The sequence below is a fragment of the Bufo gargarizans genome, chromosome 2, assembly GCF_014858855.1.
Source record: "Bufo gargarizans isolate SCDJY-AF-19 chromosome 2, ASM1485885v1, whole genome shotgun sequence".
NCBI classification, from domain to species: Eukaryota; Metazoa; Chordata; class Amphibia; order Anura; family Bufonidae; genus Bufo; species Bufo gargarizans.
Window position 1 is genome coordinate 17620375 of NC_058081.1, and position 27436 is coordinate 17647810.

The following is a 27436-nucleotide window of genomic DNA, read 5'->3' on the forward strand; positions in this document are numbered from 1 at the left end:
ACTAGAGGGCGACACTGAGCCGAGAATATTGAACCTTTTCACAATATTCTTCAGGCCCGTGTCCTGCTCTGTACGGCTCCGGCGGTGCGATGACATCACTGCACCGCCTGCACAGGCCTCTATCAGAGGAACGGGGAAGGTAGACGCCTCTCCCCTGCCCCGCAGCACAGCCCTCCATACAGATGAGTATAGAGAGGAACACTTCCACAATGTCACCTGCCGCCCCCCACTTGTCACCAGGGCCGCGCCGCCTGAGGCGATCGCCTCACCTCGTCTAAGTGCGGCCCTGGACAAACCGATGCTCAAAATAAAATGTCTCTGTTTTTTCTGATGTAGAAGAGCTGAAAGCTCAATGAAAGTGTGAACGCAGCCTTACATTGTCTCTATATACAAGACCCAATGGGGCACGTTTATGAAGACCTGCATTTTACGCCGTTCTTAGTGTCACCCGGCTCTGCCGTAAGATTAATCCAATTTATGACGAGGCGTGAGCCTGGCGATAGGACTAAACCAGTTCTGGCCCTGACCCCGACACACCTGCAATCCGCCCCAACTGGCGAACTCAGCGTAAAACTGTACAGCTGGTTAAAAAAGGGGACTTCAGACTGTGTATAGACATAGCGTGCTGTGCTGCTGCACTGGAGCGCTCCTCTCCATCTGTACAGGATCCAGCCCTGGAGCGCTCCTCTCCGTCTGTACAGGATCCAGCACTGGAGCGCTCCTCTCCGTCTGTACAGGATCCAGCACTGGAGCGCTCCTCTCCGTCTCTACAGGATCCAGCACTGGAGCGCTCCTCTCCGTCTCTACAGGATCCAGCACTGGAGCGCTCCTCTCCGTCTGTACAGGATCCGGCACTGGAGCGCTCCTCTCCGTCTGTACAGGATCCGGCACTGGAGCGCTCCTCTCCGTCTGTACAGGATCCGGCACTGGAGCGCTCCTCTCCGTCTGTACAGGATCCGGCACTGAAGCGCTCCTCTCCGTCTGTACAGGATCCGGCACTGGAGCGCTCCTCTCCGTCTGTACAGGATCCGGCCCTGGAGCGCTCCTCTCCGTCTGTACAGGATCCGGCCCTGGAGCGCTCCTCTCGGTCTGTACAGGATCCGGCCCTGGAGCGCTCCTCTCCGTCTGTACAGGATCCGGCCCTGGAGCGCTCCTCTCCGTCTGTACAGGATCCGGCACTGGAGCGATCCTCTCCGTCTGTACAGGATCCAGCCCTGGAGCGCTCCTCTCCGTCTGTACAGGATCCAGCCCTGGAGCGCTCCTCTCCGTCTGCACAGGATCCAGCCCTGGAGCGCTCCTCTATGTATGCACAGGATCCAGCCCTGGAGCGCTCCTCTATGTATGCACAGGATCCAGCCCTGGAGCGCTCCTCTATGTATGCACAGGATCCAGCCCTGGAGCGCTCCTCTCCGTCTGCACAGGATCCAGCCCTGGAGCGCTCCTCTCCGTCTGCACAGGATCCAGCCCTGGAGCGCTCCTCTATGTATGCACAGGATCCAGCCCTGGAGCGCTCCTCTATGTATGCACAGGATCCGGCCCTGGAGCGCTCCTCTATGTATGCACAGGATCCGGCCCTGGAGCGCTCCTCTGCGTCTGTACAGGATCCGGCCCTGGAGCGCTCCTCTGCGTCTGTACAGGATCCGGCCCTGGAGCGCTCCTCTGCGTCTGTACAGGATCCGGCCCTGGAGCGCTCCTCTGCGTCTGTACAGGATCCGGCCCTGGAGCGCTCCTCTGCGTCTGTACAGGATCCGGCCCTGGAGCGCTCCTCTGCGTCTGTACAGGATCCGGCCCTGGAGCGCTCCTCTGCGTCTGTACAGGATCCGGCCCTGGAGCGCTCCTCTGCGTCTGTACAGGATCCGGCCCTGGAGCGCTCCTCTGCGTCTGTACAGGATCCAGCCCTGGAGCGCTCCTCTGCGTCTGTACAGGATCCAGCCCTGGAGCACTCCTCTGCGTCTGTACAGGATCCAGCCCTGGAGCACTCCTCTGCGTCTGTACTGGATCCAGCCCTGGAGCACTCCTCTGCGTCTGTACAGGATCCAGCCCTGGAGCACTCCTCTGCGTCTGTTCAGGATCCAGCCCTGGAGCACTCCTCTGCGTCTGTACAGGATCCAGCCCTGGAGCACTCCTCTGCGTCTGTACAGGATCCAGCCCTGGAGCACTCCTCTGCGTCTGTACAGGATCCAGCCCTGGAGCACTCCTCTGCGTCTGTTCAGGATCCAGCCCTGGAGCACTCCTCTGCGTCTGTACAGGATCCAGCCCTGGAGCACTCCTCTGCGTCTGTACAGGATCCAGCCCTGGAGCACTCCTCTGCGTCTGTACAGGATCCGGCCTAGGAGCGCTCCTCTGCGTCTGTACGGGATCAGGCCCCGGAGCGCTCCTCTCTGTCTGTACAGGATCTAGCCCTGTAGTGCTCCTCTCCATTTGCACAGGATCTGGCCCTAGAGCGCTCCTCTGTGTCTGTACAGGATCCGTCCTAGGAGCGCTCCTCTGCGTCTGTTCGGGATCAGGCCCTGGAGCGCTCCTCTCCGTCTGCACAGGATCCAGCCCTGGAGCGCTCCTCTGCGTCTGTACAGGATCCAGCCCTGGAGCGCTCCTCTCCGTCTGTACAGGATCCAGCCCTGGAGCGCTCCTCTCCGTCTGTACAGGATCCAGCCCTGGAGCGCTCCTCTCCGTCTGCACAGGATCCGGCCCTGGAGCGCTCCTCTGCGTCTGCACAGGATCCGGCCCTGGAGCGCTCCTCTCCGTCTGCACAGGATCCAGCCCTGTAGTGCTCCTCTGCGTCTGTACAGGATCCAGCCCTGTAGTGCTCCTCTGCGTCTGTACAGGATCCAGCCCTGTAGTGCTCCTCTGCGTCTGTACAGGATCTGGCCCTGGAGCGCTCCTCTGCGTCTGTACAGGATCCGGCCCTGGAGCGCTCCTCTCCGTCTGTACATGATCCGGCCCGGGAGCGCTCCTCTGCGTCTGTACAGGATCCAGCACTGGAGCGCTCCTCTCCGTCTGTACAGGATCCAGCACTGGAGCGCTCCTCTCCGTCTGCACAGGACCTGGACCTGGAGCGCTCCTCTCCGTCTGTACAGGACCTGGCCCTGGAGCGCTCCTCTCCGTCTGTACAGGATCCGGCCCTGGAGCGCTCCTCTCCGTCTGTACAGGATCCGGCCCTGGAGCGCTCCTCTCCGTCTGTACAGGACCTGGCCCTGGAGCGCTCCTCTCCGTCTGTACAGGACCTGGCCCTGGAGCGCTCCTCTCCGTCTGTACAGGACCTGGCCCTGGAGCGCTCCTCTTTGTCTGCACAGGATCCGGCCCTGGAGCGCTCCTCTCCGTCTGTACAGGATCCGGCCCTGGAGCGCTCCTCTCCGTCTGTACAGGACCTGGCCCTGGAGCGCTCCTCTTTGTCTGCACAGGATCCGGCCCTGGAGCGCTCCTCTCCCCTGGCTTTAGTAACTGGACACCCCTCTCTTGTGCCATTAAGCTACTAGGAATAAGATTTATGGGGTGCAAAACCACAAACATGTCACCACAGCCACATAAGTAGAAAATTTAAGATGAGACATTAAACTCCAAACCACGACATGAAGCCCAAACCTAGGAGCCACATTCCAGACCCACCTGCCGTACAAGTCCCTGTAACTGCCTTGAGCTAATTCAGAGTATCATCCCTACTCCAGACAGTGTAGTTCCTATACCCCATAAACATACTACAACTGACGGCCCCCTGACTTTAGAGACTACACTAAAAAGTCCTAGGACCACTTCTCATGCCACCGCACTCTAGCAGACAGCAGGACAAGTACTTCTGCATGGGTCACATATACCCACACATACCCCACTGACCCTCACATTGCCAGAGCCACTCGTCATGTCACCCCTCTCCCACAGACAGCAGCACGAGGACCCCTGGTTTGATCTGCATGGGTCCCACACACCACATGCCCCCTCCTCAAAGTCTCCCCCCCCACAGATCTACACCCTCATGTCCCCCAGAATACACCACATGCCCCCCCTCACAGATTTACACCCCATAAAGCTCCCACCCCCCACAGATCTGCACCTTCATGGCCCCTCCTCACAGATTTACACCCCATGAAGTCCCCCCCTCACACAGATTTGCACCCTCATGTCTCCAGAATACACCACATGCCCCCCCTCACAGATTTACACCCTATAACCCCCTCCTCACATATTTACACCCCATAAAGCCCCTCCTCCGATCTGCACCCTCATGTCCCCAGAATACACCACATGCCCCCTTCCTCACAGATTTACATCCCATCAAGCCCCCCCCCCCACAGATCTGCACCCTCGTGTCTCCAGAATACACCACATGCCCCCTCACAGATTTACACCCCATAAAGCCCCCCAGATCTGCACCCTAATGTCTCCAAAATACACCACATGCCCCCTCCCTTCACAGATTTACACCCCATAAAGCCCCCCCGATCTGCACCCTCATGTCCCCCAGAATACACCACATAACCCCCCTCACAGATTTACACCCCATAAAGCCCCTCCAATCTGCACCCTCATGTCTCCCAGAATACACCACATGACCCCCTCACAGATTTACACCCCATAAAGCCCCCCCGATCTGCACCCTCATGTCCCCCAGAATACACCACATACCCCACTCACAAATTTACACCCCATAAAGCCCCTCCAATCTGCACCCTCATGTCTCCCAGACTACACCACATGCCCCCTTCACAGATTTACACCCCATAAAGCCCCCCCGATCTGCACCCTCATGTCCCCCAGAATACACCACATACCCCCCTCACAGATTTACACCCCATAAAGCCCCCCCAGATCTGCACCCTCATGTCCCCAAAATACACCACATGCCCCCCTCACAGATTTACACCCCATAAAGCCCCCCCCCCCAGATCTGCACCCTCGTGTCCCCCAGAATAGACCACATGCCCCCTCCTTACAGATTTACACCCCATAAAGACCCCCAAATCTGCACCCTCATGTCCCCCAGAATACACCACATGCCCCCTCCTTACAGATTTACACCCCATAAAGCCTTCCCCCCAGATCTGAACCCTCGTGTCCCCCAGAATACACCACATGCCCCCTCACAGATTTACACCCCATAAAGCCCCCCCAGATCTGCACCCTCATGTCCCCCAGAATAGACCACATGCCCCCTCCTTACAGATTTACACCCCATAAAGCCCCCCCAGATCTGCACCCTCGTGTCCCCCAGAATAGACAACATGCCCCCTCCTTACAGATTTACACCCCATAAAGCCCCCCCAGATCGACACCCTCATGTCCCCCAGAATACACCACATGCCCCCCTCACAGATTTACAAACCATAAAGCCCCCCTCCCCAGATCTGCACCCTCATGTCCCCCAGAATACACCACATGCCCCCCTCACAGATTTACACCCTATAACCCCCTCCTCAGATCTGCACCCTCATGTCCCCCAGAATACACCACATAAAGCCCCCCTAGATCTGCACCCTCATGTCCCCCAGAATACACCACATAAAGCCCCCCCAGATCTGCACCCTCATGTCCCCCAGAATACACCACATAAAGCCCCCCAGATCTGCACCCTCATGTCCCCCAGAATACACCACATGCCCCCCTCACAGATTTACACCCCATAAAGCCCCCCCAGATCTGCACCCTCATGTCCCCCAGAATACACCACATAAAGCCCCCCAGATCTGCACCCTCATGTCCCCCAGAATACACCACATGCCCCCCTCACAGATTTACACCCCATAAAGCCCCCCCAGATCTGCACCCTCATGTCCCCCAGAATACACCCCATAAAGCCCCCCCAGATCTGCACCCTCATGTCCCCCAGAATACACCACATGCCCACTCACAGATTTACACCCCATAAAGCCCCCCCAGATCTGCACCCTCATGTCTCCAAAATACACCACATGCCCCCTCACAGATTTACATCCCATAAAGCCCCCCCCCCAGATTTGCACCCTCATGTCCCCCAGAATACACCACATGCCCCCCCCAGATTTGCACCCTCATGTCCCCCAGAATACACCACATGCCCCCTTCACAGATTTACATCCCATAAAGCCCCCCCCCCAGATTTGCACCCTCATGTCTCTAGAATACACCACATGCCCCCCTCACAGATTTACACCCTATAACCCCCTCAGATCTGCACCCTTATGTCCCCCAGAATACACCACATAAAGCCCCCCAGATCTGCACCCTCATGTCCCCCAGAATACACCACATGCCCCCCTCACAGATTTACACCCCATAAAGCCCCCCCAGATCTGCACCCTCATGTCCCCCAGAATACACCACATGCCCCCCTCACAGATTTACACCCCATAAAGCTCCCACCCCCCACAGATCTGCACCTTCATGGCCCCTCCTCACAGATTTACACCCCATGAAGTCCCCCCCTCACACAGATTTGCACCCTCATGTCTCCAGAATACACCACATGCCCCCCCTCACAGATTTACACCCTATAACCCCCTCCTCACATATTTACACCCCATAAAGCCCCTCCTCCGATCTGCACCCTCATGTCCCCAGAATACACCACATGCCCCCTTCCTCACAGATTTACATCCCATCAAGCCCCCCCCCCCACAGATCTGCACCCTCGTGTCTCCAGAATACACCACATGCCCCCCTCACAGATTTACACCCCATAAAGCCCCCCAGATCTGCACCCTAATGTCTCCAAAATACACCACATGCCCCCTCCCTTCACAGATTTACACCCCATAAAGCCCCTCCAATCTGCACCCTCATGTCTCCCAGAATACACCACATGACCCCCTCACAGATTTACACCCCATAAAGCCCCCCCGATCTGCACCCTCATGTCCCCCAGAATACACCACATACCCCCCCTCACAAATTTACACCCCATAAAGCCCCTCCAATCTGCACCCTCATGTCTCCCAGAATACACCACATACCCCCCCTCACAGATTTACACCCCATAAAGCCCCCCCAGATCTGCACCCTCATGTCCCCAAAATACACCACATGCCCCCTCACAGATTTACACCCCATAAAGCCCCCCCCCCAGATCTGCACCCTCGTGTCCCCCAGAATAGACCACATGCCCCCTCCTTACAGATTTACACCCCATAAAGCCCCCCAAATCTGCACCCTCATGTCCCCCAGAATACACCACATGCCCCCTCCTTACAGATTTACACCCCATAAAGCCCCCCCCAGATCTGCACCCTCGTGTCCCCCAGAATACACCACATGCCCCCCTCACAGATTTACACCCTATAAAGCCCCCCCAGATCTGCACCCTCATGTCCCCCAGAATAGACCACATGCCCCCTCCTTACAGATTTACACCCCATAAAGCCCCCCCAGATCTGCACCCTCGTGTCCCCCAGAATAGACAACATGCCCCCTCCTTACAGATTTACACCCCATAAAGCCCCCCCAGATCGACACCCTCATGTCCCCCAGAATACACCACATGCCCCCTCACAGATTTACAAACCATAAAGCCCCCCTCCCCAGATCTGCACCCTCATGTCCCCCAGAATACACCACATGCCCCCTCCTCACAGATTTACACCCCATAAAGCCCCCCCAGATCGACACCCTCATGTCCCCCAGAATACACCACATGCCCCCCTCACAGATTTACACCCTATAACCCCCTCCTCAGATCTGCACCCTCATGTCCCCCAGAATACACCACATAAAGCCCCCCTAGATCTGCACCCTCATGTCCCCCAGAACACACCACATAAAGCCCCCCCAGATCTGCACCCTCATGTCCCCCAGAATACACCACATAAAGCCCCCCAGATCTGCACCCTCATGTCCCCCAGAATACACCACATGCCCCCCTCACAGATTTACACCCCATAAAGCCCCCCCAGATCTGCACCCTCATGTCCCCCAGAATACACCACATAAAGCCCCCCCAGATCTGCACCCTCATGTCCCCCAGAATAGACCACATGCCCCCTCCTTACAGATTTACACCCCATAAAGCCCCCCCAGATCTGCACCCTCGTGTCCCCCAGAATAGACATGCCCCCTCCTTACAGATTTACACCCCATAAAGCCCCCCCAGATCGACACCCTCATGTCCCCCAGAATACACCACATGCCCCCTCACAGATTTACAAACCATAAAGCCCCCCTCCCCAGATCTGCACCCTCATGTCCCCCAGAATACACCACATGCCCCCTCCTCACAGATTTACACCCCATAAAGCCCCCCAGATCGACACCCTCATGTCCCCCAGAATACACCACATGCCCCCCTCACAGATTTACACCCTATAACCCCCTCCTCAGATCTGCACCCTCATGTCCCCCAGAATACACCACATAAAGCCCCCCCAGATCTGCACCCTCATGTCCCCCAGAATACACCACATAAAGCCCCCCAGATCTGCACCCTCATGTCCCCCAGAATACACCACATGCCCCACTCACAGATTTACACCCCATAAAGCCCCCCCAGATCTGCACCCTCATGTCTCCAAAATACACAACATGCCCCCTCACAGATTTACATCCCATAAAGCCCCCCCCCCAGATTTGCACCCTCATGTCCCCCAGAATACACCACATGCCCCCCCCCAGATTTGCACCCTCATGTCCCCAGAATACACCACATGCCCCCCCCCCAGATTTGCACCCTCATGTCCCCAGAATACACCACATGCCCCCTTCACAGATTTACATCCTATAAAGCCCCCCCCCCAGATTTGCACCCTCATGTCTCTAGAATACACCACATGCCCCCCTCACAGATTTACACCCTATAACCCCCTCAGATCTACACCCTTATGTCCCCAAGAATACACCACATAAAGCCCCCCCAGATCTGCACCCTCATGTCCCCCAGAATACACCACATGCCCCCCTCACAGATTTACACCCCATAAAGCCCCCCCAGATCTGCACCCTCATGTCCCCCAGAATACACCACATGCCCCCCTCACAGATTTACACCCCATAAAGCCCCCCCAGATCTACACCCTCATGTCCCCCTGAATACACCACATAAAGCCCCCCCAGATCTGCACCCTCATGTCCCCCAGAATATACCACATGCCCCCCTCACAGATTTACACCCCATAAAGCCCCCCCAGATCTGCACCCTCATGTCCCCCAGAATATACCACATGCCCCCCTTACAGATTTACACCCCATAAAGCCCCCCTAGATCTGCACCCTCATGTCCCCCTGAATACACCACATAAAGCCCCCCCAGATCTGCACCCTCGTGTCCCCCAGAATACACCACATGCCCCCTCACAGATTTACACCCCATAAAGCCCCCCCCCAGATCTGCACCCTCATGTCCCCCTGAATACACCACATGCCCCCTCACAGATTTACACCCCATAAAGCCTCCCCCAGATCTGCACCCTCATGTCCCCCAGAATACACCACATGCCCCCCTCACAGATTTACACCCCATAAAGCCCCCCCAGATCTACACCCCCATGTCCCCCAGAATACACCACATGCCCCCCTCACAGATTTACACCCCATAAAGTCCCCCCCAGATCTGCACCCTCATGTCTCCAGAATACACCACATGCCCCCCTCACAGATTTACACCCTATAATGCTCCCCCAGATTTGCACCCTTATGGCCCTCAGAACACACCCGGATCTGTACTATAAATCCCCGTAATTGCACCAGATTCCACTCCACTTGAACCCCACTGCCCCTGAGTGCTCCACCTGCCCCTTTATATATGAGCTCCACATGCTGCCCCTCACCCGCTCCCAGTGAAGCTCTGTGTACTCCAGTACAACAGCACATCCTCTCTCACTGGGCAGCTACACACAGCCCCTCCTCCTTCCACAAGCTGCTGCAGTCCGGGTTTGTCAGCACTTCCCACGTTTGGTCATGTGACCATGAAGTAGCATGTGACCAGTGACATCACAGACCTCCTTTTAACAACTCCACTCTAGCATCTACCGGCAGTGCAGCAGATACAGAGCAGGTCCTGGTCGGTAGTCACTGCTGTGGTGTCTGGAGCCTCTTCTTCTCTCTGGTATCAGCCATTTCTCCAGAATCCCCCTTTATCCCCGGTGCTGGGGGCTCTGAGAAGCAGGGTCTCTCCAGGAGCAGTAAGTGCGGTTCTGGATCTCACTAATGCTCTTGTCCCTGGAGGATTTCCAGCCTCTCCTCTCCTCATAAAGGCGCCTGCACTACTAGAAGCCTCCAGCTCCTCCAGTTCTTTTCTCTTCTCCTGAATGACCACCAAGGATGGACAGGAAGGAGATCAGCAGAAGAATATTAGACTTCACCTTGGAGATCATCTCCCTGCTGAGCGGAGAGGTAAACTTTTCTAGATTTCTCTCCTCTTTATTGTATTCTGTAACAAGTCAGACATCGGGAAGGAGAATCCATCATAGGAAGTGATAGGAAGAGTCCAGGGTCCTGGAGAACGGCCTCCAGACCTTTCAAGTGATGGAGAACCTGAAGATCAGCCACCAGTATGGTCAGTGATGTATCATGGAGACCAATAGTCATGTTGTAGGAGCCATGAGAAGGTAAGTAGGCACGTTGTACCCAGGAGGAGAGGAAGCAGAGGAGGAGATGGCCGGAGTGTGGCCTGGAGGGAGGATTTCTACCACTAGTCTGACATCTAGATGATACTGGACTATAACAAGGAGGCCTCCACTACGTTAAGAGGAAAGAAGGTTTCTCCACCAACATAGAAGAGGAGTCTTTACTGTAAGAGCAGTGAGACTATAGAGCTCTCTGCCAGAGGAAGGAGTCACGGGGGATTCTCTAGAAGAGTCCAGAAGGGGCCTGGAGGGTAATAATAATCCAGCTTCTAGTGACTAGATTACTGGAGATGGGGCCATGATCCAGGGAGGGATTCTGAGAGTACATCTGGAGTCAGGAAGGAATTTCTTTCCCTAAGTGTCTCTCTCCATCCACAGGATTACACCATAGTGAAGAAGACATCGGGGGGGACTCCCATCATCCATGAGTCAGGAGGGTGGAGCAGGACCATCATCACAGAGCCTCCCCCCCTGATACATGAGCAGAAGATCCTAGAAGTCACTCACAAGATGATGGAGCTGCTAACTGGAGAGGTGACACTGCTGCGAATGCTGGGAAATTCTCCAGTAACAGCACTGGAGGGGTCTGGGTGATGACGGTGTCATTGTGTTATCAGGTTCCTGTAAGGTGTCAGGATGTGGCGGTCTATTTCTCCATGGAGGAGTGGGAGTATATAGAAGGACACAAGGATTTGTACAAGGAGGCCATGATGGAGGCTCCCTGGCCTCTGACATCACCAGGTAAGAGGAGATCGTCCTGATTAGAAAAGTGTAAAGATCACATAGATACTACTCCCATCATCTCCTCATCACATGTAATCAATCTATCCTTTCACAATGTGTTTCATATAGATGGGCTCGTAGAAAGAAATCCCCCTGAGAGATGTCCCCATCCTCTGTATTCCCAGGACTGTCCAGAGGAGACGCTCCCAGAGAACCATCAGGTAGATGGAGCTGATGTCTCACCAGAATCTGACCAGAAAGGGATTGAACCAAAGATAATTTTACATTTTTCTTCTTTAGGATGAAAATCTGATGGATATTAAGGCTGAGTTTAAAAATGAAGAAGAAGATGAGATGGATTTATGGGGCGTTCAGCAGTGTAAGGAGGGGGGGCTGCTATGGGTCACCTGGATACTACTCCCATCATCTCATCATCACATGTAATAATCTCGCCTGCCGCTGTGTGTTTTCTACAGATGGACTCATAGAAGGAAATCCCCCCGAGAGATGTCCCCGTCCTCTGTATTCCCAGGACTGTCCAGAGGAGAAGCTCCCAGAGAACCATCAGGTAGATGGAGCTGAGCCCTATACACATCTATATAGGGGGGTCCTGCAGTCATAGAGGGGTCATAGATTGTGGGGGTCTCTTATGTGGATCTGTTAGATTTCCCACCTGTCTGCTGTATTGTCCTGAATTGTTACAGATGACAAATCAGGGGGAAGATGTGACTGATATTAAAGTGGAGGATAAAGAAGAGCGGATGATGGGCGATCCCCCGTGTAAGAGTGAGGTGGAGGAGGACATTCCAGTCCATGTGAACACAGGTATGGAATAATGAATGGAGGAAGGGAATTGGGAGGTTTCTTCAGGTGAGACTCCACCTTACAGCTGCAGTAAAGTAGCACTCCGGGCAGTGACCCCTGTGTTATGTACAGTGCAGGAGAAATCTTCTCCCAGCTCTTCTCTCCATCCTCTCATGCTCCAGGCTGGACACTCGGCTTAGCATCAGGTTTTGGAGGCACGCCGGCTGCGATGAACGGCTGCAGTGATGGCCAGGGTCTGAGGAAACTCAGTTTAACCACCTTAAGGGGTTTTCCAGGCTCTTGATATTGATGGGTTATCCTCAGCATATGGCATTATTATCTGATCGGTAAAGGTCTGATTGCCACTCCTTCACAGTCAGCTGTTCCTTGAAGGATCTAGCACCTTTAATGAAATAGGAAACACAGCGCCGTTCAAAGTGCAGTGGCCCTACTGGGTTACTGCAGCTCAGCTGACAATAAAGTTAGGGGCAGCTGTGCTGTAGTAACCTGGTACAGCCACAACCCTTACGGAGCTTTCTGTGAAGGTTCTCATTCATCTTGGTCATGGTATATCAGTAGTGATAAGTCAGAAGAACTGGACTTGTTCTATTTTTTTCTTGAAGACCTTTTGCTAGTCATCTCACTTAGTCCGACTGGTTTGTATGACAGAATGGCATTACATTTCAGTGACTTGTGCTTTGAGAATGTTTATAGACGTATATGAATTGTATTACTTTCATGGATTGACACTTTTTATCTATTGCTATTTTCTGAAAAATTAATAAAATAAACCTAAAAAACATTACAACAAATAAGGGGATTGTCTATTCCTTTACAAGTGATGACCTGTCCTCAGGATAGACCTTCACTATCTGATTGGTGGGGCTCCAACACCTTGTCCCCTGCTGGTCAGCTGTTCTGCAGTAGCTCCGGTGCAGGAAGTCAGCGCTGGAACTACACTGCTCAGTCTGTGGACGAAGCCGGTTACTGCAGTGCTGCTTCCATTCATCTCAATAGTAGCAGCACTACAAGAACCAGCTGTGTCCAAAGCACAATGGATGGACCTAATCAGAGGTGTGTGGGACCCCTGACAATCAGATACTGGAGGCCCAGCCTGAGGATAGGCTATAAATTATAAAGGAGTGGACAACCCCTGTAAGGTCTAAACTAGGCCGTTCACGAAGAGTTTAGGTTATTGTAATAAAATCATCCCCACTTGATATCTAAGGACCAACTGTGCGGGCAGAGGACAGGCCTGATTGTCAGAGAAGGGTCCGATTCTCAGATTTCTGAATGTTTTCAGGTCTGGGTTGAAATGAGTTTCTTTTAGTTCAGTTTTTGATTCAGTATTTTGTGCCAAAGCCAAGAAAGGATTCATATAAATGGTAAATATAAAGGAAGGACTTGTACTTCTCCTTCCTTTTGACATAAAAACTACATCAAAAACTGCACACAGCCTGATAGGAAGCTTCTAGAATTGTCTTCTTTACTGTTTGGAAATAAAACACAAAATCTCTTTTTAATCCTAACAGAAAATCCCAGTAAGAACTCGGAGGGAAACTTCATCTTATCACTAAATTATAAAGGAGAAGATGAAGATATCGGGCATGGCTCTTCAGGAGAAAACCTCATTACTTATAATGTCCATCCAGGACTTCACAGACCAGATCTGTCATATAATGCTCCTAATCATAAAGAACCTTCCCCTGACCAATCACAGATTGTTATCACAAGTACCGGGCCCAAAGAGGTTACAAGTTTTCAGTGTGAGGAATGTGGAAAAAAGTTCAAAAACATCTCAGCTCTAAATGGACACAAAAGAATTCACGCAGTAGAGACGTCATATTCATGTTCAGAATGCAGAAAATGTTTTACAAAAAAGTCAATACTTGTTAGACATCAGAGAATTCACACGGAGAAAATATTTCCATGTTCAGAATGCGGAGAATGTTTTCCAAAAAAGTCAATACTTGCTAAACATCAGACAGTTCACACAGGAGAGAAGTCGTATTCATGTTCAGAATGTAAGATATGTTTTACAGATGAACCAAATTTTGTTAGACATCAGAGAAGTCACACAAAAGAGAGACCATATTCATGTTCAGAATGCGGCAAATGTTTTACACAAAAGATATATCTTGTTACACATCAGAGAATTCACACAAGGGAGAAACCAGTTTCACTTTCCGAAGGTGGAAATTGTTTTAGAAATAAATCAGAACCTTCTGAACATCATAAATCTCACACAGGAGATAAGCTATATGTATGTTCAGAGTGTGGGAAAGGTTTTACACAAAAGTCATATCTTCTTTCTCATGAGAAATATCACACAGGGGAGAAGCCATTTTTATGTTCAGAATGTGGCAAATGTTTTATCACTAAAGAAAACCTCAAGATTCATCAGGGAAGTCACACAGGAGAGAAACCGTATTCATGTTCAGAATGTGGAAAGTGTTTTATCAGAGAAGCACATGTTGTTTCACATCAGAGAATTCACAAAGGAGAGAAACCGTATTCATGTACTGAATGTGGGATACGTTTTACTACTGAAGAGAACCTCAAAGTTCATCAAAAAATTCACACAGAAGAAAAAACATTTATATGCTCCAAATGTGGTGACTGTTTTACACAAAAGTGTAGTCTTGTTGCACATGAGAAAGTTCACACAGGAGAGACGCCATTTTGATTTTCTTCATGTGAAAAAGAAAATCAGAATTTGAAACTCATCAGAGAATTCACACATAGAAGAAACGAAACCGTATTCATACCTCCGCCAGCACTGCAAGAGAATCCAGAGGGACACAGTGAGAAACGGAAGGACACCTCCTGTAGACTTTTATGTAACCTATGTGGACATATGGAATGGGTATTTGCTCTTCATTAATACAATATATCAAGATAAAGGTGATGGGGAAATAACAAATTGCGTTGACAATAATTTGTAAAAAAAAAACAGATCTTCTATTTCCTTCCATTTCCTTCTCTTTGCCTCATTCACACTTGTGTATTCTGGTCAGTATCTTACACCAGTATTTGTAGGATATAAATAGGAGTAGCTCCCGACCATGGAAGACTTTCCATTATACCTTTCTCTGTTTTATGCCGTTCCCTGTTACGGCTTACAGATACTGATACAAGATACCGACCGAAATACAAAAGTGTGAATGAGGCCTTACTGTCTATTGGTCTCTTCCAATGGAGCTTTTATTGCCTACTCTCTCATAGAGATCATGCACAGCCAGTTATACATCTCATATCTTCCTTGGCGGTCTGTGGAGGTCTTCATTCATCTAGGTCATGATATATCAGTAGTAATAAATCAGAGCAACTGGACATGTACGTTTTTTCTCGAAGACTTTTCACTGGTCATGTGAATTCCTTTCTCATATAGAATGGCTTGTACAAGAAATCTCCGGCAATATACACTGCCACTTACAATGCTGTTCTAACACCTCTCCTGATGCAGTATAATTACACCTAATAACATCAGTAATGTAAATGCAATCAACACCTTACCTCCATGGCTGAACCATGAATCACTAGTGTCGGAGATTTCTCATATAAGGTATTCTAATTTACAAAGACAGTCAGATGACTATTTGTGTTTGGTATGCCTGGGTTGGTAAAATCGTTGTGTAAACCTTGGTGGTTCCATTATCCTACTCAGGGACACCTACAAGATGTTTTTCACTATTATCCCAGTGTAGATCCCTCACCGATCTAACTGGTATGCCATCCATTATTTCATCCTCATTCTATTTCTGTACTGTTTGATTATCAGTATGTCCCTTTTTGTCATGTTTTTGTAACTTTTAGCACCGTACCGGTATATTAAATCTTAAATTTAATAAGCTGTTCCTTGCTTCTCTAAACGTACCCACACCCTCTAAGTACCGCTCGGCTGTGTGACCATTGAAGGCCACTGTGCTAGAGGTTTACCTATCTTATGCTAGAAAGCAACATCTTCATTGGAGTGCTGTGCATCTGTAACCGTTCCTTCAGCCTTACTGGATGGATGCTGGCGGCGCTGTGTACGGACATATTTGGGGGGTCGCTTTACTCCTCACTAGTCTAATGCTTTAGGAAAGTGTGGAAGTGGAGTTCCTCCTAACAGTCTCATCCAAGGTCACAGGTGCTGTGACCTTGGATGTGACAGGCCAGAGTGCCCCTCATGGCCTGTCATGTTGCCGTTACAGCAGGGCCCATCTGTCAGTCAGTGCTGGCCTGGTAGTTATACACACCCCTATCCGCCTATATGCTGATCAGTCAGGGAGAATTTTGAAAATGAAAAGCAGAGGATCAGTTCCTGGAAGAATCAGGAACTGATCTTGAGCCCATGTGTGATGATCACCTGGTCAGGTAGATATGTTGAGGCCATGTGTAATGATCGGCTGGTCAGGGAAATGTATTGAGGTCATGTATAAACATCTTCTGGTTGGGGGGATGTGTTGAGGCCACGTGTGAAGATCATCCGGTGGGGAAGAAGTGTTGAGGCCAGGTGTGATGATTGCCTGGTCAGTGACCAATGTCTGTAAATGAGAGTGTTGGGGGGAAGCGGTAGTTGTGGGTGCACACCGATATCGTAGTGGCTTTTAGAACCAGCAGCACAGTAGAGCATGGTGTCTGCAGGAGGCGCAGGGGCTGTGGAGCGGAGAAAGGAATGAGAATGTTTCCGTCCATTCATAGGTGAGGATAGTTTAAGAAGACAGAATGAATTTTAAGTGATCAGAGACTCCATGTTCACACTTTGGGGCCTCCATGTCTCAGGTTTAGCTTGAGCCCTTTATGATGCATCGGAGAGAAAGAAAGACATAGATACAATGGGGGACATTTATTAAGACCGTCTCTTCATAAGTTGGGCGGATCCACTGTCGCTTCTAAATGTAAGACAACTTCCGAGCTGTCGTACATTTAGACGATTAAACAGGCGTAGAAAATGGCGAATGAGACAAGCCTGCCGGCCCGTCCTCACCCACAATATTAGACCTGGCGTGAGTGCGGCGTAGGTAGCATCTGCGCCTGAAATAAGCCAAATTTGCACGTATTTTAACTTAGTAGATGACACCCAATGTCTCCAGGTGTCTTTCTCTGGGGAACAATGTCCTGCAGAGTAATTTATTATCAGCAGACATAATCAGGCGGATTACATTCATCTCATCAGTGTAAAGCAGAACCGCACATTTACCGATTACTGTGAAGACTGGACATGACGGAGATTACACAGGGGACATATATGTCCATATGGAGGGTCTCCTGCCCCCAGTACTATACCAGTATGATCTGGTCTTGTCCAGTTTGCACCATCCTATAGACACAGCTTATGAATTCTAAATGACCCTAAAATAAGAGAGGAAGGAGGACGTATGAGACGTATTGTCAGAAGAAAATGGAAAAAGTCAGGTACAGCGTTGGCCATGACTGCTAGATTGTCCTGGAGGACAACTATGCGTATTCCCGATGTCCACCCTGTAGGGCTAAGCTTCTTCCCCAGCAGGAACCTAAGGTTCATGATGTAGTAGAATGGGTGAAGGGTTATATGGAGTCCAACATGAGTCAAGTGAACTTCTCCATTGAGGAGCTGAAGCAGGCTCTTATATCCAAGCGCCGGAGACCTTCCTCTCCTCATCGGGCCATGGAGGTGTCGGGTCAGGATACCAGAGAGGGATCTATCTCCTCTTCTTCCGAGGATGAAGATGGTTTCGCCTGATTCCTCCCTCCCGAAAAGGCCCAGTGGCTGCTGAGATCCATCCAGTCGGGGACCAGGATGTTGATCAGGGTGAATCCTCAACATCCGCCTCTAAGGGGCCTAAGGCCTTTAAAGCGGACTCTTCCCTCCTATCTCTAATGAAGACGGAGTGGAAAAAACCGGAAAAGGGCCCCGTGTTGACAAAAAGGTTTAAGTCGGTCTTCCCGATAAAAGAAGATCAATTGTCCTCGTGGGGGCCAGTTCCAAAAGTGGACATGGCCATTTCTAAGTTGTCCAAGAGGACCATAGTACCATCGGACGACGGTTCAAGTCTCCAGGATCCGATGGACAGGAAGGCTGATTGCGCCTCTAGGCGTGTTTACTCCTCGGGTTCGGCCTCTGTCGCTATTGCGTCTTCTGAAGTGGCAAACTTCCATAAAACCAGGTTCACCCAGATTTAGTCTGACCTGGACCAGGGGGTCTCTAGGGATGACATTTTGGCCTCTTGTAAGACGGCCGGCCTAGCCACTGATTTTTTGTGTGACTCAGCTCCACAACAACTGAAATTGGCTTCCAAGTCCATGGCTCTCTCTACCGCGGGCAGGTGCCTGCTTTGGCTAAAACCCTGGAGGGCAGACACTACTTCCAAACACAATCTTTGCGCCATGGCGTATGAACCTGACAGACTGTTTGTAACAGAGCTGGAACAAATAATGGAGGGACTGTCAGACAAGAAGGGCAAGTCCCTTCCCCAACAGTCCTTTCTTGGTTGGGGTAAGAGGTATGGGTCCAGTTCGGGACCTCAGCCTAAAGCCCAAAGAGATTGGGGCTCCCGTAGAGGGGGAAGATCCTCCACAGTCTCTAAGCCCCCCAAGAAGTCCTCGACGCTCTGATTGCGGGCCTCCTCAAGGCACTTGGTACCTTGCCGGTCTGACTGGATTTCCAGAACTCCCTGCTCCCCATATTCCCGTAGGCGGTCACCTACAACATTTTCTAGAGTTTTGGCAGACTCATATCAAAGACCCGTGGGTTCTCCGTATTATATCTCAGGGATACCTGGTAGACTTGGACAGTCCCCCTTTAGACAAGTTTGTTCAAACAAAATTGCTTCCATCCAGCAAACAGAGAATTCTGGAGAACTACGTTCTGGAGTATCTTTGGAAAGGGGCACTAGAGGAGGTGCCTCTTCAAGATCAGGAAGCAGGTATCTATTCCCCAGTTTTTCTGGTACCCAAGGTGACCGGAGACTGGCAGATGATCATAGATCTGAGATACTTTAATCAGTTCATCAAACGCAAACATTTCCGGATGGAAACTATCCAGTCAGTGATCAATCTTCTCTTGCCAGGAGATTTCCTGGCAACCTTGGACCTCAAGGATGCCTACCTCTATATTCACATCCATCCTGGGTCCAGAAGATTTTTAAGGATCGTGGTGCAAATCAGGGGAGTCCTAAAACACTTTCAGTTTGTGGCCCTCCCGTTTGGAATTTCTTCTGTCCCACACATATTTACCAAGGTGGTGGTTTCCGTGGTGGCAGCTCTAAGACTTCAGGGTCTGAGCATAATTCCTTATTTGGACGACTGGCTCTTCAGAGCCCCTTCCCAAGCGATCCTGTCCCAACACATTCAGCGGGCTGTAGCCTTCCTCCACCAGTTAGGATGGATAATCAACTGGGACAAGTCCCAGCTCCTACCAGCTACCTCATTGAAGTTTCTGGGATTCCTGGTGGATTCAGTGGAAATGACTATTCATCTTACTCCCGAAAGAAGGCTATCTGTTCAGAATTCAGTCTGCTCTCTCTCAGTACTTCGGAAGGTAACCATTCGTACTTTGATGAGGATGTTGGGACTAATGTCATCAACTGCAGAGGGTTCCTTGGGCATTATGGCATCTACATCCGCTACAATCGGAGGTACTAGCCAAGTGGAATCACAGTCCGTTGGGACTAAATTCCGTGCACTCCCTGTCTTATCGTGCCCGGTCATCCCTAAGATATGGACTCCTTTCGAGGATGGCTTTATGCCTATCCCATGCATGCTTAAACTCCTTCTCACTGTATTTGCAGCTACCACTTCTGCAGGAAGGCTATTCCATGCATCCACTACTCTCTCAGTAAAGTAATACTTCCTGATATTACTTTTAAAACTTTGCTCCTCTAATATAAAGGGACACTGACAGGCCCAATAACCATAATTAGCTGTACATATGCATGCACAGGTCTTCTAATGTGCATTAAAAACATATAAGTACCCCCCCCCCCGTCCACATTATGAATACAGTAAACTCATGTTTTATAACCTGAAGTAATCGCTTTTCTTTCTGCCCAAGGGGCGGGGTTTCAGCTCCACTTGCACCCAGCCAGCATCAGCCCAACAGCCGTTTTGAAGCGCCGCCCAGCTCATCAATATTCACTTCGCTGGGCGGCTTCTGCTGTCCCCGACCTTCCGAGATCCGGCGCATGCCCAATAGAAAGCTATGGGCATCGGACTCGCATTCAGCTTCTGCGCATGCGCCCGGCACCCATAGCTTTCTATTAGGCATGCGCCGGATCTCGGAAGGTCGGGGGCAGCAGAAGCCGCCCAGCGAAGTGAATATTGATGAGCTGGGCGGCGCTTCAAAACGGCTGTTGGGCTGATGCTGGCTGGGCGCAAGTGGAGCTGAAACCCCGCCCCTTGGGCAGAAAGAAAAGCGATTACTTCAGGTTATAAAACATGAGTTTACTGTATTCATAATGTGGACGGGGGGGGGGGTACTTATATGTTTTTAATGCACATTAGAAGACCTGTGCATGCATATGTACAGCTAATTATGGTTATTGGGCCTGTCAGTGTCCCTTTAAAACTATGTCCTCTTGTAGCAGTTTTTCTTCTTTGAAATATTCTCTCCTCTTTTACCTTGTTGATTCCCTTTATGTATTTAGCAGTTTCTCTCATATCCCCTCTGTCTCGTCTTTCTTCCAAGCTATACATGTTAAGGTCCTTTAATCTTTCCTGGTAAGTTTTATCCTGCAATCCATGTACCAGTTTAGTAGCTCTTCTCTGAACTCTCTCCAAAGTATCAATATCCTTCTGGAGATATGGTCTCCAGTACTGAGCACAATACTCCAAATGAGGTCTCACTAGTGCTCTGTAGAGCGGCATGAGCGCCCCCTCTGTCTACTGGTAATGCCTCTCCCTATACACCCAAGCATTCTGCTAGCATTTCCTGCTGCTCTATGACATGGTCTGCCTACCTTTAAGTCTTCTAAAATAATAATGACCCCTAAATCCCTTTCCCCAGATACTGAGGTTAGGACTGTATCACTGATTTTATATTCTGCTCTTGGGTTTTTACGCCCCAGGTGCATTATCTTGCACTTATCAACATTAAATTTTAGTTGCCAGATTTTGACCATTCCTCTAGTTTTCCTAAATCCTTTTCCATTTGGTGTATCCTTCCAGGAACATCAACCCTGTTACAAATCTTTGTGTCATCAGCAAAAAGACACACCTTACCATCGAGGCCTTCTGCAATTTCGCTGATAAAGATATTAAACAATATGGGTCTCCAGAACAGATCCCTGAGGTACCCCACTGGTAACAAGACCATGGTCTGAATATACTCCATTGACTACAACCCTCTGTTGTCTGTCCTCAGCCACCGCCTAATCCATTCAACAATATGGGAGTCCAAGACTAATTTATTGATAAGCCTTCTATGTGGGACAGTATCAAAAGCCTTACTAAAGTCTAGATAAGCGATGTCTACTGCACCTCCTCCATCTATTATTTTAGTCACCCAATCAAAAAAATCAATAAGATTAGTTTGACATGAACTCCCTGAAGTAAACCCATGCTGTTTTTCATCTTTCAATCTATGGGATTTTAGATGTTTTACAATCCTCTCCTTAAGTATGGTTTCCATTAATTTCCCCACTATTGATATCAGGCTTACTGGCCTATAGTTGCCCGATTCCTCCCTACTACCTTTCTTGTGAATGGGCACAACATTTGCTAATTTCCAATCTTCTGGGACGACTCCTGTTGCCAGTGATTGGTTAAATAAATCTGTTAATGGTTTTGCTAGTTCACCACTGAGCTCTTTTAATAGCTTTGGGTGTTTCCCATCAGGCCCCTGGGACTTATTTATAATAATTTTAGACAGTTGACTTAGAACCTCTTCCTCTGTAAAGACACATTCGTCAAGAGATTTATTAGTCTTCCTTACTAACTGAGGTCCTTTTCCTTCATTTTCCTTTGTAAAAACTGAACAGTTCTTTATGTTCTTCCATATACATTCCTTCTTTTGTTTTTAATTTCTCTTCTGCCTGTGCTTTAGAAGCTCTTATAACTTGCTTGGCCTCTCTCTGCCTAATCTTATAAATTTGCCTGTCATCCTCGTTTTTTTAAAAATAATTACTAAATGGTATCTTTTTGTTTTTAATGACTTTGTCCACTTCTGCTGAGTACCACAGTTGTCTCTTCCTTTTTTTGCTTTTACTGACAAGCCTAATGCAATTATCTGTTGCTTTCAATAGTGCCACTTTTAAGTAGTCCCATTTCTCCTGGACTCCATTGAAACTGTTCCAATCTGATAGGGACTCGTATACCTCTAATCTAATTTTAGAAAAGTCAGTTTTTCTAAAATCTAAAACTTTAGTTTTTGTGTGGTGTGACTCAGTCACTGTACTTATAGTAAACCACACTGACTGGTGATCACTAGATCCCAAGCTTTCCCCTACAATAATATCAGATACCAAAAGCTAGCCCTTTTTTATTTCGCTCCCTGCATTCAAGGCAAAGCAGTAAGAGTACAGTCAGACAGCATGACCGCTGTAATGTACATCAACAAGCAGGGAGGCACGAAGTCACAAAGTCTCCTGAGAGAGATAGGTGTGATATTGAACCTAACCCACTTATCAGCCGTCCACATTCGTGGAGTTCACAATATGATAGCATATCGCTTGAGCCGAGGTCTTCCAACCGGGGAGTGGTCTCTCCATCCAGACATCTTCAAGGAGATAACGTTCATGTGTGGAATGCCAGAGATTGATCTCATGGCAACAAGGTTCAACACCAAGATGGAGAGGTATTGCTGCCTTTACAGGGAGGACAACCCGGTGGCAATAGATGCACTGTCAATCCCATGGAGGTTTGGGCTTGCCTACATCTTCCCTCCAATTTCCTTGATTCCGAAGGTATTGATGAAAATCAGACAGGACCAAGCGTCAGTCATCGCCATCATTCCATACTGGCCGAAAAAAGCTTGGTTTACCCAACTCATTCAAATGAGTCGGGGGCAATTTTGGAGGCTTCCCCAGAGAGAGTACTGATGTCGGGGGACACTCAAACCTCATCAAATCTTCAAATGTTCAACCTGACAGCCTGGAGGTTGATCTGTCCCTTCCAAGAATAGAAGGGCTATCAGGGTCTGTCTTGAGAACCCTAGAGCACTCCAGATCTGAGGCTACCAACAGATCTTATTCAAAAATTTGGAAGATTTTCTCAAATTGGTGTTCCAGTCGTCAACTGTCATCCACAGATGTCTCCATACCTACCATACTACAGTTCCTGCAGGATGGTTTGGATAAAGGGTTGTCACCTTCGACCCTCAGAGTGCAAACTTCTGCGATCTCGGCCTGTCTCAACAGGTCAACTTCTCAAGAACCCCTTATCAAGAGGTTCCTTAAGGGAGCCTCAAGGTTTAAGCCTACGATAATTAAACCTATCCTGGTATGGGATTTAACGGTCGTGCCCAGGGGGTTATTATCTCCCCCCTTTGAGCCCTTAGAGGAGGTGGAGCTCAAGTTTCTAACCAGGAAAATTACTTTTTTATTGGCTATCACTTCTGCAAAACAAGTTTTTTTTTCTGCTTTTGAGCCGTACACCAAGTTCCTGCAAGACCGGCTGCTGCTCAGGTTTTTACCTACCTTAATCCAAAGGTGCCTACGTTCAGCAACATCAACCAGGTGATTTCTCTTCCAGTTTTGGCTCCTCTCTCCTCCTCAGAAGAAAGGGGTCTCCATACCCTCAACGTTTCGAGATGTCTCAGGATTTACCTGGAACGGTCCAAGGTATTTAGGAAGGATGAAAACCTCCTTATCCTTTTTTCCAGTACCCACAAGGGTAGGAAAGCCTTTTAAACCCTCCCTCAGTCGATGGATCAAAGAGGCAATTCGGGAATCTTATGTGTCTCAGGGTTTGGAGCCACCTGAGTTTATGAAGGCCCATTCTACTTGAGCGATGGCTACTTCCTTTGCAGAAAGAAGCTCGATTCTGCTGGATGTCATCTGTAAGTCGGCTTCTTGGAGTTCTCACTCCACTTTCATCTCACACTATAGAGTGGATTCTAGGATAGATAGCTATTCCTCATTTGGCCAGACAGTATTATCTTCCGCCAGGCATGAGAGCCCTCCCATGGGGGTTTCTACTTGCTAATCCCCATCTGTGCCACTGGTTAGGACGTAAGGGAATCGTTAATTCCTAAAGATAATTTGTTTTCCCTTAGTCCTAACAGTGGCACACAAATATCCTACCCCCCTTAGTTATACTTTAGTGTTGCCTTTTTTTCTGCTTGTAACTACACAAGGGGACTGGGGTTGATCCCCCTCTTTAGTGGGGTGGAAGGGTCTTGTTAATTATTTAATTACTTTCATTTGTCAATAAATTTCCACCTGTCCTAACCAGTCCACGTGGGGGCAGAATACCCCATCTGTGCCACTGTTAGGACTAAGGGAAAACAAATTATCGTTAGAAATTAACGATTACTTCTATTCTTGTTGACCATTAAAAGGTATTAAACCTGCAGGACTCTGATTGTGTTTCTCTTAATGAGAGCACTAAGCTGAGACGTATGGGAAATGCAGAACTCCTCTTCATCACACATGCAGATTTTAATACGGATTGGTGCAGAAATGCACAGAAATCTGCAAGGAAATTTGTGAGGATCTTGTGCAAGTTTATCTGCACCCGTGTGCAGGTATCTAAGAGTTAAATATCTCCTCCCTCACAGGAGTTTGGTCACATGACAGTGACATCATAATAGGCCCCTCACTACCACTACTTCTCTCTATTGCTGAGCTCCACCCCCTCATCCACTGTTCACATGATGGTGACATCATCACAGGTCTTTTATCACCACTTCTCTCCACTGCTGAGCTCCGCCCCCTGCACTGATCACATGACAGTGACGTCATCCCAGGTCCTTCTCTCCACTGCTGAGCTCCGCCCCCTGCACTGATCACATGACAGTGACATCATCCCAGGTCCTTAAGCTCTTGCAGTGCAGCAGATACAGAGCAGGTCCTGGTCGGTAGTCACTGCTGTGGTGTCTGGAGCCTCTTCTTCTCTCTGGTATCAGCCATTTCTCCAGAATCCCCCTTTATCCCCGGTGCTGGGGGCTCTGAGAAGCGGGGTCTCTCCAGGAGCAGTAAGTGCGGTTCTGGATCTCACTAATGCTCTTGTCCCTGGAGGATTTCCAGCCTCTCCTCATAAAGGCGCCTGCAGTACTAGAAGCCTCCAGCTCCTCCAGTTCTCTCCTCTTCTCTTGAATGACCACCAAGGATGGACAGGAAGGAGATCAGCAGAAGAATATTAGACCTCACCTTGGAGATCATCTCCCTGCTGAGCGGAGAGGTAAACTTTTCTAGATTTCTCTCCTCTTTATTGTATTCTGTAACAAGTCAGACATCGGGAAGGAAAATTGCAATGGGCCGCCCCCTGGGGATGCGACCCAGATGTAGGAAATGCTGAGTGGTATAGTGCGGCCTAAAATGTCCCTTTATGTTGAGTGAGTGTCACGGTGCTCCTACCTGGATACGGCTGGGCCCCAGGCTTTGGCTCCAAAGCAGCAAATAGAGGGGAATTATTGAGGGATTGGAAGAAATAATTGAGTCCAGACCTTGTGATGAAATTGAATAGTAGCTTTACTTTGCATAAATGTTCTCCAAACAGTTTTCAGGCTTGATGTTGGTCCCAGCAGGCTTTTTTTTTTCTTTTTTTTTTCTTTTTTTTTATGAGCCCTAACTGATGGAAACAACTGACCAAATAACTGAAGTGTGAACTCAGCCTTAGGCTACTTTCACACTTGCGGCAGAGTGATCCGGCAAGCAGTTCCGTCGCCGGAACTGCCTACCAGATCCGGCAATCTGCATGCAAACGAACAGCATTTGTAGACGGATGCGGACGGATCCGTCTCTCCGCATGTCATCCGGAGAAACAGATCCGTTATATCTTTTTTTTTCCACTTTTTTACTGGTTTGTGCATGCGCAGACCGGAAGGACGGAACTGGCATTCCGGTATTTCTTATGTAAATTTCAATGTAAATTAATGCCGAATCTGGCATTCCGGCAACTGATCTGGAATCTTGGACGGAGACAATACCGCAGCATGCTGCGGTATTTCCTCTGTCCAAAACGCTGTTCAGTGACTGAACTGAAGACATCCCGATGCATCCCGAACGGATTGCTCTCCATTCAGAATGCATGGGGATGAAACTGATCAGTTATTTTCCGGTATTGAGCCCCTAGGACGGAACTCCGCGCCGGAAAAGAATAACGCTAGTGTGAAAGTACCCTAATTTGGCTAAGAAACTGCATGAAAAATGCAACAAAAAGTAAGCTTAGTTTCACACTACAGGGAGTGCAGAATTATTAGGCAAGTTATATTTTTGAGGATTAATTTTATTATTGAACAACAACCATGTTCTCAATGAACCCAAAAAACTCATTAATATCAAAGCTGAATATTTTTGGAAGTGGTTTTTAGTTTGTTTTTAGTTTTAGCTATTTTAGGGGGATATCTGTGTGTGCAGGTGACTATAACTGTGCATAATTATTAGGCAACTTAACAAAAAACAAATATATACCCATTTCAATTATTAATTTTTACCAGTGAAACCAATATAACATCTCAACATTCACAAATATACATTTCTGACATTCAAAAACAAAACAAAAACAAATCAGTGACCAATATAGCCACCTTTCTTTGCAAGGACACTCAAAAGCCTGCCATCCATGGATTCTGTCAGTGTTTTGATCTGTTCACCATCAACATTGTGTGCAGCAGCAACCACAGCCTCCCAGACACTGTTCAGAGAGGTGGACTGTTTTCCCTCCTTGTAAATCTCACATTTGATGATGGACCACAGGTTCTCAATGGGGTTCAGATCAGGTGAACAAGGAGGCCATGTCATTAGATTTTCCTGTACCACTGCTTGAAGAAGGTGTCTTCCAGAAACTGGCAGTAGGACTGGGAGTTGAGCTTGACTCCATCCTCAACCCGAAAAGGCCCCACAAGCTCATCTTTTATGATACCAGCCCAAACCAGTACTCCACCTCCACCTTGCTGGCGTCTGAGTCGGACTGGAGCTCTCTGCCCTTTACCAATCCAGCCATCTGGCCCATCAAGACTCACTCTCATTTCATCAGTCCATAAAACCTTAGAAAAATCAGTCTTGAGATATTTCTTGGCCCAGTCTTGACGTTTCAGCTTGTGTGTCTTGTTCAGTGGTGGTCGTCTTTCAGCCTTTCTTACCTTGGCCATGTCTCTGAGTATTGCACACCTTGTGCTTTTGGGCACTCCAGTGATGTTGCAGCTCTGAAATATGGCCAAACTGGTGGCAAGTGGCATCTTGGCAGCTGCACGCTTGACTTTTCTCAGTTCATGGGCAGTTATTTTGCGCCTTGGTTTTTCCACACGCTTCTTGCGACCCTGT

General features: G+C 49.2%; 1 protein-coding gene across 1 annotated transcript; it reads left to right on the forward strand.

The window, feature by feature from the left end:
* Nucleotides 1-11033: 11033 nt before the first annotated feature.
* Nucleotides 11034-15892, forward strand: LOC122925485 (oocyte zinc finger protein XlCOF8.4-like). Its single transcript, XM_044276841.1, has 8 exons — nt 11034-11057; nt 11141-11264; nt 11376-11467; nt 11547-11625; nt 11723-11782; nt 12233-12304; nt 13583-14074; nt 15867-15892. Exons 1-8 carry the CDS (start codon nt 11034-11036, stop codon nt 15890-15892), a joined length of 969 nt encoding a protein of 322 aa, XP_044132776.1.
* The last annotated feature ends 11544 nt before the right edge of the window (nt 15893-27436 follow it).